Source organism: Anser anser, assembly GCF_964211835.1.
Source record: "Anser anser genome assembly, chromosome: 11".
In the NCBI taxonomy this organism is placed as follows: Eukaryota; Metazoa; Chordata; class Aves; order Anseriformes; family Anatidae; genus Anser; species Anser anser.
The window spans coordinates 14,109,724-14,125,594 of record NC_139732.1 but is presented as its reverse complement, the minus strand read 5'-3'; the positions used below and the strand labels follow the sequence as shown (position 1 = coordinate 14,125,594).

Sequence of the window (15,871 nt, the reverse complement as noted above, 5' to 3'; positions counted from 1 at the left end):
TATTCTTGAGGAAAAGGGGGAGATTACAGGTTTTTTTTTCAAATGCTAGGAAAGTTTAAACTGTCAGCATTGTGTTTATAAGTTAAACTGATCTGCCTTTTAGTCAAGGCTTGACTGTCTCATTTTGTCCTATAATGGAGAGAAAGAAAAAACCTGGATGGAAACTAAGAGGTTAGAGGAGCGTATCAAAGAGAAGTTGTAAAAAATTATGATGGAAGTATGTATGTTGAGGCAATTTGAAGATGGGCAGCAGATCGGATCGCAGTCTGGAGGGCAGACAGCAATGAAGAGCGGTGGAGGCACGCGGGTCACGAAGCGTTTCTGTTTTGAGTCCTGGAGAACTGATCCTGGCGTGAAGGAAAGAGAGAAGCAGGGGGCTTGGAAAGGGACTTGGGAAAGAGTATATCTTGATAAATAGCAAATTGTGACCATGACATGCGAGGGACTGCCTCAAAATGTAGAAGGAAAAACTACAGATCATGTTGAATGGGGGCCGCTGCTGTGAGCTTCCTGCTGTCTGTGGGAAGGAAAACACAGTTTCCTTTTTGGAGACATTTTTTCAAGAGCTATTTATGCTGGTATGACTTAAGGTTTTTTGGACTTGTTTTGAACAGAAAACCCCACTAACTTAAAAAGAATCAACAGAATTAATTGTAAGAAACAGAAACATTAAGAAATAAAGGAATGGGTAGCTAAATGATTCAGAGACTTCTCCCTGCTGAACTCCGTCATTTCTCCCTAATGTCTGAAATACATCAGGCCTTAATTATATTCCATGATATTTGCAGTAATAGAAAGAGTGTTAACCATCTTCCACATTTTATTTATAAACATTGATGTCTTATTTCCTTTACACTGGACTGTTTTCTGACAATGTGTTTATCCTGCAAGCTGAAGGTATTAGCATTTAAGGCTTAATTTTATTGCCGCTCAATTCTGAGATAACTGCACTGCCTGCTTGCTTTTGCTTTATTTAACGGATTGGGTATATGAATTAGGGCCATATACTGCCCTCAATCTACAGAGGAGCCTCTGGTAATTATAGGGAAAGGTTTACACCACTATTCTCAGATTGTAACTAATCTGCTAGCAAATTTTGCACTGAAAAAAAAAATTGTGCCAAGAGCTGGTAGATCCATGGCTATTTTTGCCCTTTGTTTGGCAGGTAGTGCAAAAAGTCACTTGATTGGCACTTGCACAATTGCTGGGAGTGCACAAGATGGCCCACAGTTGCAAACATAATTATTTTAAAGTCTGGGTTATACATCATAATTAGGCTTAAGAACTGAAAGTCAGTTGAGATGAATGAGGGCAATTCATGCTCTCAAGGGCTGAGAAAGTGATTTTGAGTTGAGATTTCACATTTGTAATTTTTTTTTCCACAAGCATTAAGATGTAGATACTTTTCTCTCTGTCTCCCTCTCTTCCTCCCAAGGGAGGACTGGCAATATATGAAACAGCGATATGATGTCTGTGTCTCACCTTAAATAGGTGAGATGTAGCTAGCACATGAGGTGGCCAAGGTGCACTTCTTAGTGCTAATTTTCTTCTTAATCAGAAACAGCTACGAATGAATCCAGACTCCCACAGTTAGCTGGTCCCCTACAGTTGTTCTGCTCAGCATGTCTCCCAGAACAGGCCAAAAAAGCAATCTTTACTGGCTAGCAATTATGTATATTTTAATTAGATATTTAAACAATTAGATTTTACAGCTATATGTGTCTAGAGATTGATGAATGTCAAGAATATTTTAATTATTTTAAGTTTCTGATTAAATGAAAGTCACAATCATACAGGTTAGAAAAGAAGGGGCCACCCACTATGTAAAACTGTGATAGTTTTGAACTAATATCAGGAATTACCACAAAAGAAAAATCAGATGGGAATCAAATATGATTCAAGGGAAATGTGAATCATGCAAGTTCAGCTGTAGGGCTTCTCCTAAAGTTAGTTTGACATTTCTCCTTTCCCAGTGAGAGGGAATACAGGCATGTACAGCATGGTTGAAGTACAGTAATATGGGCAAATCCCTTAAAAGGGGAAAAGAAAAAAAAAACAACACATGCTAATATTGAAAGATGAGAAGGGAAAAACACCACAATGCTTGAAAAATAACAATAAAAAAATTGGCAGGATTAGTATTTCAAAGGGAGCAGCACTTGATTAAACGTTTGGAAAGCATGGGAGGAGAAGCATTCCAAGCAAAATGAAAATATATGTGTATGATGGAAACAGGATAAATAGAATATTCAACTTATAATTACCACTGCAAGAATGCAGTCCAAACTGAGAGTTCTTAATCAGGTAAAATTGTCATTGCTTTTAAGTCCAAGTAAGGCAGTGAATTGTGGTAGGTATGAGATGTTTGTGGATAAAGATGTTGGCAAGATCTGTGGTTCCAACGAGGAGCAGGTCCATGAACAAAGTAAATGAAAAGACCTGGAGACTGCACCACCTGAGGAAATCGCGTGTTGCAAGAAGATAGAGGATACAAGACATGTTTTTATCACATACCAAGTGAGAAGTGAGGGATGCAAAAAGATCTTTGAAGGGTGAAAAGTCCTAGCAGAATGCAGACCCGTATCTCTGTGCAGGAAAAACTTGAGCTTCTCTTTCCCTCATTAATGCAGTGATTATGTAGAGATCTGCTTGGATAAGGTGTTTAAGAATTTGAAATTATTTGCAGTCTGGTTTCTTCCTGAGAATGACCTGTTGAGGACTGGGCAGTTGAGCAGTTGCCTCCCTTGAGCAGGTAAATGAAATAGCCCATATCTGCTTTACTCTTACTTGTGTTACTTCTTTCCAGTGGGGCAGACTTCTCTTCTTCCCAGGTTGTTTCTCACTGAAATGTTGCATAACTTGCTTTTTGCCCCTGTTCTCACTCAGTTTTTTGGGGGGGACATTCTCTCAGAAGAAGGAATAGGTGGTCAGGTTGGTAGTAGATGCTGAGTTCCTTCAGCTGGAACTTTTTGGTGTGATGCTGCTTTACAAAGCAGGTTTTCAATTATAATGGTACTTGCATATGTGACTTAGCTTAGCATAATAAAGGCAAAGAGCAGATATGTATAAAGCATTCTTTTTGTAATGGCAGTCCATTTAGTTGGGTTGAAATAACATCATGTAATTATAAACTAAAATGATCACATCTAAAGAAAAATTCTTCACTGTATCCATGTCTTAGTATGATTTACCTTCCTCTTACTATTTCTTAATATAAAAATTACTGCATGCTGTCTTTGAAATGTTGCAATTGTGTTGGTATTTGAAGTACTTGTAAATACTTGTGCAAATCAGTTTTTCTGATGTTTGTCTGCAGGGTGAGGTGTGTGTTTATGTGCCCAGGGGAAATGAGACGCATTTGCATCCAAGAGGGTGTAGCAAGCAAACGCGTGCCAAAACGGAGTCTGTAGGAACAGTTGCACTAAAATAGTATAGGATAGAAATGTTTGCAAATGAAAATAACTAGCTGCCTAAGAAATCATGGTATCTAATCCTCACTGTAAATGTTGCTGATCTGAAGGCCTAAATGATAGCTTTTGGTGATGAATCTTTCTAAAGATGTTTGTAATGCCACCATATTGTGCATATGAAGATGCACAGTCTTTCTGTGGATATAATTATGTTTCATACGGTATTGTTAATCTTTGGGATGCTGACGAACAGTTACTATTTACTTTTCTGTACTTCAGGGGAGTACTGATTTAAGGATGTTTCAGCTTTCATTTAAATCAGTGAAATCATTACTATTAGCCTCAGTAAGTGCTGAATTAAAGCCTAAGTTATGTGGGACAGCTAATCATACATAATATTATACCTGTTTTTCGTGTATAAAGTGCCTGTCAGCCAAAGATCTAATAGCACTTTATGCAAGCAATCATTATTGCTGCAGAATATCTCCAGAATATTTCTTATGATCCAAGACCTCTTAGCATAAGGCCAGACTAATGTATACCTTATTTTCCCGCTCCTCTTCAGTTCACTGAGGTTGGAGAGACAAAATTCCTTGTATTTTTTTACTCCATAGATTGCTTGGCTTTGAATTGTTCCTGTATGATTCCCACTTTCAGACTTTGGCTTGAAGTGCAAGTCTGCCACAAGGATGTGCCACGTAGCCTGAGAAGAAAACCAGCAGATCTTTTATCATTATTGCCTTGTCTCTCTGGGTCACAGAGAAGCAATAGCCGCAGTTCAAGACTATGTTCAAAGGAGAGATGTCAGGACTGAATTGTTTTCTGGTGAAGGAACGATGGATAAAATATTAAATTCAATCTTCTATTTGCCCTTATCTTTGTGTTTCCTGACGAGAATATCACAGTGTATTTCCATGGTTCTGTAATTCAATGCCTTTAAAAGCTGAAGGTGTACAGATTAGTGAAAAAAAAAAAAAAAGAAAGAAAAAAAAGATTTAATTGCTCAACAGTAGAAATCACTGTTATAAAAATCAGTAGATTTTGTTACATATGTTTTTGTTATGTGAAAGCAATTCTGTTTCAAACGAGGAACAGCACGCTTTTGAGAGTTAGTCAGTTTAACTTTCATATGCCTGCTGCTCTAACCATTGTAATTTAATGCACAAAGAGATTTTTACTTTCCGAGCAGTAAGGGAGTTTGTCCATGAAAATTTCGGACGAGATGTGCCTGTCTTTCTCAGTCCACTTTCTCAGTAGCCTTTAAACCTTCTGGGAAATACTGACCAAACCTGGTGCGTGTGGAGGGGGTGAAGTAGAAGAGGGAAAGAGGCAGTAAGGAGCTGAGACCAAGCCCATGAAAACCACCATGAGGACTGTTAGCTCAGGCACAGGGAAGACGAGACATGCTGGTATCGGCAGCAAGGAGAAGGCTGCAATATAAGCTCAACAAGTTTCGGGGTAGGTTTGACTTTGGGGCCACATGTGCCGGGTGGGTGATGAGCACAGGCTCGGTGGGTCTGCCACCCCAGGGGGTGATGCTCGCCCGGCTGGCTCATGAGGATGGGAGAAGAGCCGGGCGTGGGGTGGTCCTGAGGCCATTCCGAAGGGAGCTAAAACCCCGGGGGGCATCTGTGATATGTGGAGGGTGCTACAGTGGACTGAGGATATTTCTGGGAGAGATGAGAGGTGATGAACGTGATGTAGAGGAGCAGGTTTTGTTGTGGTAAGAAGTAGTACCAGAGAAATGCAATACATCTGGAAGAAATGAGGCTTCATTAGTTTCTCTGTTCGCAGGAGTATTTGTTTTAATTTCTAGAATGTATGTTTCTTTGGTAGACAGTTATGTATGTTTACCTAGGAATCTACCTACTCTTTTGTTGTTACTTTGTTTTGAACCAGAGCAGAATAAAAATTATTCTGCTTTTCCAGCAGCATGAGTTTTCTCACAGAAGATGATCATAAAAATAGCAAACAAGCTGAGATGAGTGGCCCAAATCTTGTGTCACATCTAACATACATTTGGAATTGCTTCAAAATGTGCACGCTGAACCAGTTATTACTTCAATTCTTCTTCTTAAGCCATAGTTTCAACCTAGGTAGCTTCCAACAATTGAATTAAGCTTGACAGTCCAACAATGTTATTTAAAATACTGTAAGTTGTATATACACACGTCAGCTAAGCGTATCTGAAGTGTATTAAAGCTCATTAAAGTTGATGGAGTCTGACTGTTTCAGTGGGTCTTGGATTACAGGTTAACAGAGAGCATGGCACCATGGCCTTTTTTTTTTTTCCCCCTTCAAATTCCTGCATTTAATTTGATTTTTGGTGAATTTCTCTTTCTGGCTGTGCCACGGCATGGTCCCTGCTGGCAGCGGGAGCTGTGTGTGTCTTCCCGGAAAGCCCCTTTGTATGGGTGCTGCACAGTGCAGAATAATTCGGTTGCTCTCTGCTGTCTTCCTTACTGTCCTGTGAGATTTGCAGCTACCAAGTTCAAGGCAGTCACCAGCCGCCTTAGTAGTACAAGAAAGAAAAATTGAAGCAGCAAGGGAAAAGAGACAGTGGGAAAAAGGAGAGGACAAGATGGAATGGGAAAAGAAGTTGCTGTAACTCATTTACGTAAGTCATTGCAAAATGAAGAGGCAGTAAGAGTCCATACATAAATTCTATATTTTTTTTTCTGGTCTCAAACATTTTAAATTTCCCTGAAGTTATAAATAGAAGTTCACTGATACCAAAACTGGTACTGATGTATATTTGAGTGGGTGTGATTTGGTAATAGCTTGGGTGTGGCAGGCAGGAAACAAAGGATGTAAACAATTTACAACCATTTATTTGTTTTTATTAGAGCTTTTATCTTTGTAACTCTTACTAGTTTCCATAGATACAAACAAGATCAGGCTTGTTTGTATTGATGAAAAGTCTGTCATGCTGATTTAAAAAAAAAAAAAAAGTTTTTTTCTTGAGTAAAACCTGTGTTTCTTCAATTCCACCATTACTGGCAATTAACTAGGCTTGTATTCATGTATATAATTAAAAAAAAAAAAGTGGCATTTAGTACTGTACTTAATGTAGCATTCCAAAGAATAATTTTGAGTACAATACAGTACCAAACAAATTGGTCTTTAATTTAAATTAGAGATCATATTGACAGTTACACGTTATTGTCCTGTCAATGTACAACTGTGCTTTTCTACTTTCTAAAAACATTCTTACAAATTTTTTCACCTTGTGAAAGAGAATTACAGGGTGTTATCAGGTAACTGAGTAGCTCACAAGCACATTTATGAATGTGCACAGCTTAATTTCGTGTTATGGTGTTGCATTAAGTGTATGCTCTTACCACCCAAAAGTTCAGTACCTCAAGTGATAAATGCAATGAATATGACTTACCTCATCTTAATTCCAGCTACTCTGTCCAATAAATATAAAGCAATTATTTGCTGTATAGGTACCTCAAGTATTAAATGATTTTATGTGAAGAAATATATATAAAAGTAGCTTTTCTATTAATATTTGGTTAAGCGTGTGCAGGATGGTTCTGGTCCAGTAAGCTACAGATAGTATTTTTGAAGAGTTTCTTGTCATGAGTTTAAGGTGGCCACATTGCTAAGTGTTTTTGTTATGTTCAGGAACTGCAGTCAGCATGGATGTGAAAGAACTATTACTTGGAGCAGGGGGAGAGATTCACCGTATCAGAGACAGAGAAGAAAAATATTTTTGAGTCAGCTTGTTCAAAATAAATATAGACATGGTAGTTCCTTGGAGAGTTGGAAATAATGGCAACAGCCCTGGCAAAACAAATGCATGGTAAGAGTGCAGACAAGAAGCAGCTTAAGGTAGGGTATTGTTTCAGACCTGTGGAAGATAAAGAGTATGAGTTTAAATGATGCTATTTCTTTTAGGAATGGAAAGCGTTTTGGCATAAGGGCTGAATAAATTCAGAGCACCACTAATAAATGGATTGTGCACTGGGGACGTGTCTGTCTTCAGCATGGATGAGCAACCCTTGGAGATGCAGCACATGCTTTTCCTATGAGCAGTGAGGCTAGGTGGTAAATCAATTAATCTATTAACAAAAGCTACTTTATACTGGAGAACAGAATCCCTAAGACCAAATGCTCATGGCGCTCGAAGGTTGTGGGCTTCTCCTCTTGCCTCTAAGCTTAGCCACATTCATTTTACTACGTTAAGCATTTTTTGTGGTTATAAGAGAATAGGATTTGCCCCACTACTGTAATTTAATAGCCAGATATAGGAGAAATAACTTGAGCAGTATAGTTCTGCAGGTGAGTCTGATTTTGCCAGTACACAGAGAGAAAAACAGTAGTGAAAACAGTGTTATGTCTTACTTGCAATATACCACGTTTGTTTCCCCTACAACCTTTCAGTACTAAAATTATGCTTAACTGTATTTTTAATGGCTAGAATCAAGATCCTAGAATAAGTATTCCCTGGACAAAGAAAGGTAAGTTAAGAGCAGCAGTAAGTAGACTTGAAATAGGTATTTTAAAAGTTTTGAAAACTGTGCCAGATGCTTTAGAGGTTTGAAAAATAATTTAAACCTTTTTATGGATTAAAACCTAATTTTGTAAGTCAGAACATTTTATTTCACCAGAAATCAATTGGAAGCACTGAAAACAATGGCCTTTTAAGGATGAAAAAAGGGTTGAATCTATCCATCTATCACATTTCTGTTCTAAACTCAACAAGACTGCACAGTTTATAAATTATGTCCTTTCAATTTCTAAATATTCGCATCATAGTGTGCTCTGGCCCTGATCAGTAACTAAGGAATGTAGTTTTTGAATGTTATCTCTATACAGAAGGCCAGAATGAAGTATTCATTGATTCAGTAGCTTTGGACCAATTTAAATAAAACAAAACAAAAGATTTAACATAGCACTAGAAAACAGTACACCGATGTTTGTCTTTATCATCTTAGATGTCTGAGTTTTCCTTGCAATTTTTCTATTTAATTTTCCAACCTCTCAGCTGAGTACTGTGTTCTCTAGCAAGATTGTTTAGTATCTCCTCACAGCAAGCCTTTTTTCTTCACTATGCCCAGAGGAGATAATGGGGGTCCCCATGGGACTGCTGAGGTTATTATGGCAGTAGCAACATACCGGTACACCACTCACCTCTTTCCAGTCCTAGACAGGATGTGGAATAGCATTGTGCACACATTTGATATACCAAAGATGCCTTTATCTACTGCAATTAGTTTTGTCCTAAAAAAGGCTCTTGAAATTGTAGTGGTCAATTACATCTATGGCTAACATGACTGTAGCAGGAGAATTAGCCAGATATATTTGTCCTGTGTTGTAAATAAACAAGGTCTAGTCTCATGTGCATGTTTTCACTTGTTTCTTTACTCTGGTTAACTTGCTGAGGCTCAGAAGAACAGAAAAAAAAAAAAAAGAGAGTCATGTAATACTTTCAGAATGAGGCTCGTAATACATTTAGGCGTTTAAAATAATCCAGCAGTTAGTAGTTGTAAACCTGAGAGTTGGAGGACTCTCCACTGTTGCAGGACTTTGAACTCTGCTGTGTTTTCTTTGTAGGGCCTCAGTATGTCTGGTGGAAGTCAGGCTGGCTTGGGGACTCCTTCATCAAGGCAGTATGCCCGACAGAAAATAACTCGCGTAAACCTCAGGGACTTCATCTTCTACATGGAACAGGAAAGAGAAACGAGCCATTCTCTCCTGCTCTATCGAGCTCTGCTTAAGTAAAGCCAAGAATTGTACTGATTTCTCCATACAGAAGCTCAACTTGCATTGAAAAGCTGTCATTTTAATGTGCCTTCTATTTTTTTCAGAAGTCAATGTTCCAGTAATTTTGTTTTGTAAAATTGTCAGACACATGCAATAAATTCCCTTTATGTAAAAAAAAAAAAAAAAAAAAAAAAAAAAAAAAAAGGAAAGAAAAAAGAAAGAAAAAATGTGCAAAAGGTTTTAAAATGTTAAATCCACAGATGTAACCAACTTCAAAGTCTTACTACATTTGGCCATTTTAGATGAGGCTAAAATAGATGGCATTGAAGTTACACAAATGGCAAGACTGCTGCAATGGCTTACATAAACCATCTCATACGAAGGAGGATTGGGTCAGGTTCACAGAATTGGGACCTAACCAGGGGATTAACCTTTTTGTTCACTTACGGTGCTGGTTTTCTTTTCCTTTTAGGTTTACTAGCACTGTTTCCAATGACTAACCATGGTGATACCTGATGTTATTTTAGATTAGTTCTAATTGCATTTTTTTGCACAGCTAAAAGAATAGCCAATGCACATTCTCACAAATTTTATATATTTAGGATTTTTGCTTTTACTGCACAGCTCTTTTCCTGAGCCATTTGCTGAACCAAATCCTAAGTGTATGAAATCTGTGCATTTGGGTCCCAGTGGAGTTACCTTGACTAGCTTCCAGTTGTTTTCTGAATCTATTCAACCTTTTGCACATTTGTAGCAGCTGGTTAGTAACATGAATCATTTTATTTTCTAAAATCTTAATTTATTTATTGCAGAGTATGGTTTAATGGTGGTTTTAAAGGAGAGTATTGTTCAGTAAAGGTTTTAGAGTATTCTATATGGATTTTTCAAGTCACTGTAAAGGAAGTTTCTGGGATCCAGTTCCACTTTTAGTAGCTGTCACGAGAGCAGAGGTGAGCCCTGCGAGCTTGGTGCCACTGGGCGGTCAGGGCAGCGCTGCAGGGACTGGTGATGCTTTGCCTTGGACGATTGGACCTGAGGACTCCAGTCCAGAGAGGCTCATGAACAAGTGCATGACTTTAAGCATATGGGTAGTTTTAAGTACTTAAAGGTGGGAGGAATGCTTTTTAAATGCTTTGCTGAATTGGAATTTAAGGGGCCCACACCAAAGCCAAGCAAAGTTAGTGTGAGTCTTTTAAATAGGTACAGATAGGAATGCTAAGCAAGAAGCTGGGCACAAGTTGTACTTCAAACCTTACAGTATTATCAGTAACCATGGAAGGGAGACATTTGCTTATTTATCTTTTCAATTTTTACTATGTTTTGCTTGCCACTTTTTTGAGGCAATATTTTTTTTTTTTGATGGGAAACCATAGCGAAAGCACAAATAGAACTATTTGTCCAATAGTTTTAAAAAACAAAAGTTTTAATTATTTTTTAAGGTTTATGAAAAGCAGAAGAAAATTTATACTGCTGCTATTTAGCCAAAAGATTATTCATAAGGTATTTAAGGCCAGGAAGTGTAAAATTATGTTTTAAATGTATTGATAATTTGTACATATTGTTTATAAAGGCCTTGTGTTTATTAGAATTACGTTATTTTGATGATTTCTGTACATACTCGTAAATACCCCCAATTTGTGTGAAAACATACTCCCTTATTTGTACTTATTTTGTAAAGAAATAAAACAGTTTACTAAAGTAACACATCGAGTGACATACAGTATTAATTTATCAAACATGAATTTCACATTGTCTTGTAGTTCTTAAGCACTGTTCAGAAACATTTTGCATTAAAATATTAACAGAAAACCCACAAAGAAATATTAAAACCAAATACTCCAATGTTTTGTTGTGCTGATTCTTATCCTTTGTCAAACATCTAATAAAATTGTCAACAAACCTTGATGCTATTAATACAGTGAATGAATGCACTCAACAGTTGCTTTTTCCAAAGCAATTAGTCCAATAAGCACAACATAACATTCTTTCACTTTTTTTCTGAGACTTGGGAGCCGAGTGGTGTAACAGGGTTGTACAAAAAGTGCTAGCAAAGACTAATGTTCTTCAAGCCACAGTTTCAGTGCTCAGAAAAAAAAAGAAAAAAAAAGGATCAGAACAATTTTGTTCCATCAAATTAGGTTAAAACCAGGCTATGTTTACTTTTTGGCCTTCATAATAAAAACATTTGCTGGCTGCACACCACAGTTTTATTGGAGTTTCTATGATATTTTAAAACCTGTTTTAGTGACACTGAGCAATGTTCTTAATTAAGTTATGTTGCTATGGTTTAAGGCCAGAAGTAGAAATTCAAATCAGTTTATGCTGATATTGCTGCATAAGAATACAGGGAAATAAGTAAAAAAGATATAAATGAAACTGTAATAAACTTTAAATAAGTGACCTGAAGTTACTAACTAAAAGAACATGTCCTAGCTTAACTTTCTTTTTTTTTAAAAAAGGCATATTTCTTCTAACAAAGTGATTGTTTCCACATGTCTTCCTTGCCTTAGTGCTATTTTGCAGTTAATGTTGTGATGTCATGGCTCAAACTTTCCATCTCAAGTTCACATTTAACTCGGTTGGCGCAGCCTGGAACTTTTCATGATGCCACCTTTGCGAACTGCTGTAAGTACTCGAGCTGCTTTATTGATCTATAAAAAAAAATACGGTAAACACCAAACTGAAGAAAAACAAACCAACCAACCAACCACAAATACTTCAAATGGCTTTCTACATGTATCTGAAAGCATCCTGCTTCCAAGCTTGTGAGAGAGCTGTCTGCCTGCAACTTCAATGGGAGCAGGATGTGCTCAGCACCCCACAGGTACTCAGTGTCCGGTCCAGCTTGCAGACAACCCGTGCTGACCTCAGGGAAGGCTTTGCCTGAGTAAGAATGGCAGAACTGAGCATTTTTAAACATAAATGTGACATGTTCACCTTTATCCCCTAGCTGAGAGGTAATGAATGGAAGAGGATACACAGACAAGAGTTCAGCCTCTGCTAGTACTAAGTATCCCTGGTCAGGAGTGCAGGACAAAAGTGTATATAGGCTAAAAACATGAAGCTGAACAGATTATTTAAGTTTTGAACTTAAAGTGAACTCAATCTATGAAAGTAATAAATAAAACACCCTTTTTTTCTTTTCTTTTTGTAAGACATGGCTACATGAAGCTGAACGGAGCAAAAGGCCAGAGGAGACGCAATCAAAACTTCTCACCTTTCAAACAACAGGGGAAATACAGTGAGTGTTCCACCCTACTTGCTTATTTTTGATCATTTACTTTACAGAAATGTTTATGGCATGAAGTACTGTATAAGAAATGTGCATACACAAATACATGACAATTATACGTTAAGTTCTTTACAATATTAAATGTATAATATACAATTCTACAGATATCTTACAAAGGTGAATGCTGTGCCATATATTCAAATATGGCAATGCCTAGGAACTTTAGAATGTCATACAAGTATAAAACCACAAAATAAAATAACTTTACAACTCTTTTGAAGTAGACAGATTTGCTCAACTGTTCTGCTAGGAGATCTCTGGTTTGGATAAGCAAGATGAAAAAACCTGCAGAGGTCTGATTTTCTATGGTCAGGTATCCAGCACTTTTCCAAAAATTAGACCTCTGCCTAGATTGTAACTTGGATATTTAGTACAGCTCATCGCTTTTGAAAATATTAGTCTTAAACTTGAATCTTTATTTTGTCTGATTGCAATCATTAGGTATTAAAGAATTGTTGACCATTTAATACTGTTATATATGGCTGTATTTACGCATCTAAAATGTTTAATTAAAATTCAGCATCTACAACAGTATTCTATAAATTAATGTGGGAGAAACTAAATAGTGATTAACACATGAATTAGTTATTGAGGACCCAATCATGCTAAACAGCAATAAACAGGATTTAGCAGAATGCTATTTATAACCTTGCACCTGCAAACATGGTGCTGTCTCCTGAGTTAGGAAGCCCTGTAAGTCAGAGAGTCGATACTGATTCATGAATGGAAGAGTAACCTCCTACAGACCATGGGCTTCTTTAAAAATACAATTAAACAGATAGAGGGCAGCTACAGAATCAGTATTTTAATAATAGTTTAAAATAATAGAGGAAAAACACTCTAAACAAAACGTGACCTGCTTTCATCAGACAGTGGAAGGAGAGGTTTTTAACATCTTTTTGCAAAAATTCCAGACCCATAAAGAATAGCTTGTCCAAAATTCTTAATGTTTCCTCCTAAATGTGGGCTTATAACATGGTTAGTAAATGAACAACAAGAGGTGGCAGAGCTTGCTTGGGAGAACCACGCTTCTTTGATGATGCAAAACTTATAGTTTCTGAGTCAAAACACGACTGGCTTTAAGAGAACTACAGCTCCACAATAGGTATGTGGCCCTTGTTTGATGGTAGATGGAGTTTTATTTTGTGCTTCCAGATCCCTACTTCTGCAAGTATTGCCGTAATTGGCCTCATCAATTTTTTGTTGCTTCTTTTGTTTGGTCTGTTCGTTTGTTTTTTTAATACTGAGCACCAGTTGACTACAAATTGGTCCTTTTCTGGTTCCGGATTCTGTCCACAGAGATACTTCAGTTGGAAATGTATAAAAATAAGCCATTTGCTAGCGTGAAGGAGTACAATCACAGAAGAGTTGTGTAATGTAATGTGTGGAGGTGTAAAGCACATCTGATATGAAGGAGGTGTGGCAGTCAGGGAAGATACTCAGTGCAGTTTTTAATGTACCATCTTCCTCTTGGAGGCCCCCACTTCCACGCATCACGTCAGGGTATCGTTGGAAAGGCTGTCGGAATCATTTCTCCTGCTGATAGATTCAAATCGCTTTAATTGGTCTTTCCACAGAAGTCCAATCTAGGGTCAGGGGTTTATGAAGCTTTGCCTTTTTCACCACCACAGCTGTTCAGCTCAAAGTACATTCCCACCAAACCTGGTATGCTGAGCATGCTCAGTATTTCAGCGTGAAAAACGGACAACTGGTTTTTCAAATGCATTTCATGGCTGGCTATGTGACAGGTAGTTTCAGAATACCACTAATTGGCAACATAAAGTCAAAATCTGTTTGCTAATACTGTTTTGCAAATCCTTTGTGTTTCACATAAGGGACTATTAAACACTTCTATGGTTACAAAGGAGTATGGGTAGGGTCTAGTCCAGGGGCTCCTGTTTTATTCTGATCGTTGGAGTAGGTTGTGGTCGTCTGTCTTCGCGACACAGGACGTATTCGCTGAACTGAGAGGAATCCACTCCACCACCACATGAAGCTGCCACGTTAAATCCCTTCTGAAATAATCTTTCGAGCACCTGTAATGTGGAAAAAAAATCAGATTAATATTTAGCAAGTGCTAGTGATAAAAGCTTTCAGGAGCACTGGATCTAAATGACGAATTTAGTCTTTCGACTCCTCATAGAATGAATATTATTCAGCTATAATTCTGTAACTTATTCTTAAATGACTACACTGTGATTAAAGTCTTGCTCTCAGCAAACCTCTGCAGAAAACAAAAATTAATCAAACAAATAAGCACTCTACAGAGCAGCTTCCTACATTATATAGTAAAATACTGGACTGCAGTTATATTGATGTTCTCTCTTACAGCTGATACAAATCAACATAAGGTTTAAGTCCTAATAAAAAGTGCCCATTGTTCATTAGTAATATGAACAGTCTTATAGAAAGGGGCAGAAAACATTTCTGTGTTCTTCCTTGGCAGATGAAAAGTCATTAGGAATCTGAGTGACACTTCCACCAGATCTTCGTGAAAATCTCAGCTGTGGTTTTCCCTTGCTGGAAGGGAGTGCTGCTTTCAGAAAAGCATGGCAAGGATAGGATGTGGAGCCAAGACATGGACAACAAGGAAACATTCTGGCCCAAGAAAGAGGTTAATTTGTATTGCCCAAATATATATTTTCTCTTTCTCCTTCTAAAGAAAAGTTGGTGCGATTTAGATTCATGAATTTAAGGAACCCAGAGGCAACTTTAATTTCTGAGACTGTCACACAGCACATTACCCCAGGATATACTGATCTTGGCAATATGACGGGGGCCTTGTTTTCACACGGGTGAGCATGTTGATAAACAGTTTCCCCAGCAGAGCAGGAAGCGCACAGACTCTTCTCAGCACTCGGTGAGACTGGATGCCAGATCCATCTTTGGCAGATCTGCAGTGTAAGATCTACTGGAGGAGATGCCATGCTCCCTCCCTTCCTCCCACTGGCAGCTCTCCTGAGCCCAGGGCAGTAGCACCGTGTCTCCAAAAATGACAGTCTCAGCACGACAGAAGACACTTATACGCCCTTTGGAGCTCGGGCAATTCTTGTGTATTACAGGAGGTAGGAGCATGGGCAAGGCTCTGCTGTGTTACATATGGCAGAGCTGAACCAGACGTACATTTTAAGATTGGCTGAATAACGGGAATCTTCACACCCACATGTGAAATCTCGATCTAATACTCCTCCAGACAAACCTTTCCCAGAGCCCATGGTGCTGTAGCACTGAGCCAAAATACCACATAGGCTAGTAACACTAATAATACTGCAGCATGTAACTGAAAAATCAGAACTATGTCTAAAATTTGATTGATTACGTGAACTGATCCAATATTTACTTTAGAGGCAGGAAAAGTGGTTCCTGTGTTTATCCCTACAGATAAATCTCATCAAGTGCATAACAGTCCCACCGCAGTACCACTTCCACTGCTCCATGCCATAGGGCCACTGCAATG

At 38.0% G+C, this 15,871-nt stretch overlaps 2 protein-coding genes across 8 annotated transcripts in view; one reads left to right on the top strand and one right to left on the bottom strand.

Annotated features, from left to right (window-relative positions):
- The window catches only part of LOC310879800 (transcription initiation factor TFIID subunit 4-like), a 149,206-nt gene extending 138,382 nt beyond the window's left edge, over positions 1 to 10,824 (top strand). For all 3 annotated transcript variants that reach the window (XM_083794647.1, XM_083794648.1, XM_083794646.1), the window contains one exon: positions 8,973 to 10,824. In XM_083794647.1, coding sequence (XP_083650773.1) covers positions 8,973 to 9,140 — 168 coding nt within the window. In that variant the 3' untranslated portion in view covers positions 9,141 to 10,824. The remainder of the gene's footprint in view (positions 1 to 8,972) is intronic.
- Positions 10,825 to 13,204: 2,380 nt separating this feature from the next.
- Positions 13,205 to 15,871, bottom strand: part of KCTD15 (potassium channel tetramerization domain containing 15) — a 44,490-nt gene continuing 41,823 nt past the window's right edge. For all 5 annotated transcript variants that reach the window (XM_083794771.1, XM_083794773.1, XM_083794770.1 and 2 more), the window contains one exon: positions 13,205 to 14,450. In XM_083794771.1, coding sequence (XP_083650897.1) covers positions 14,295 to 14,450 — 156 coding nt within the window. In that variant the 3' untranslated portion in view covers positions 13,205 to 14,294. The remainder of the gene's footprint in view (positions 14,451 to 15,871) is intronic.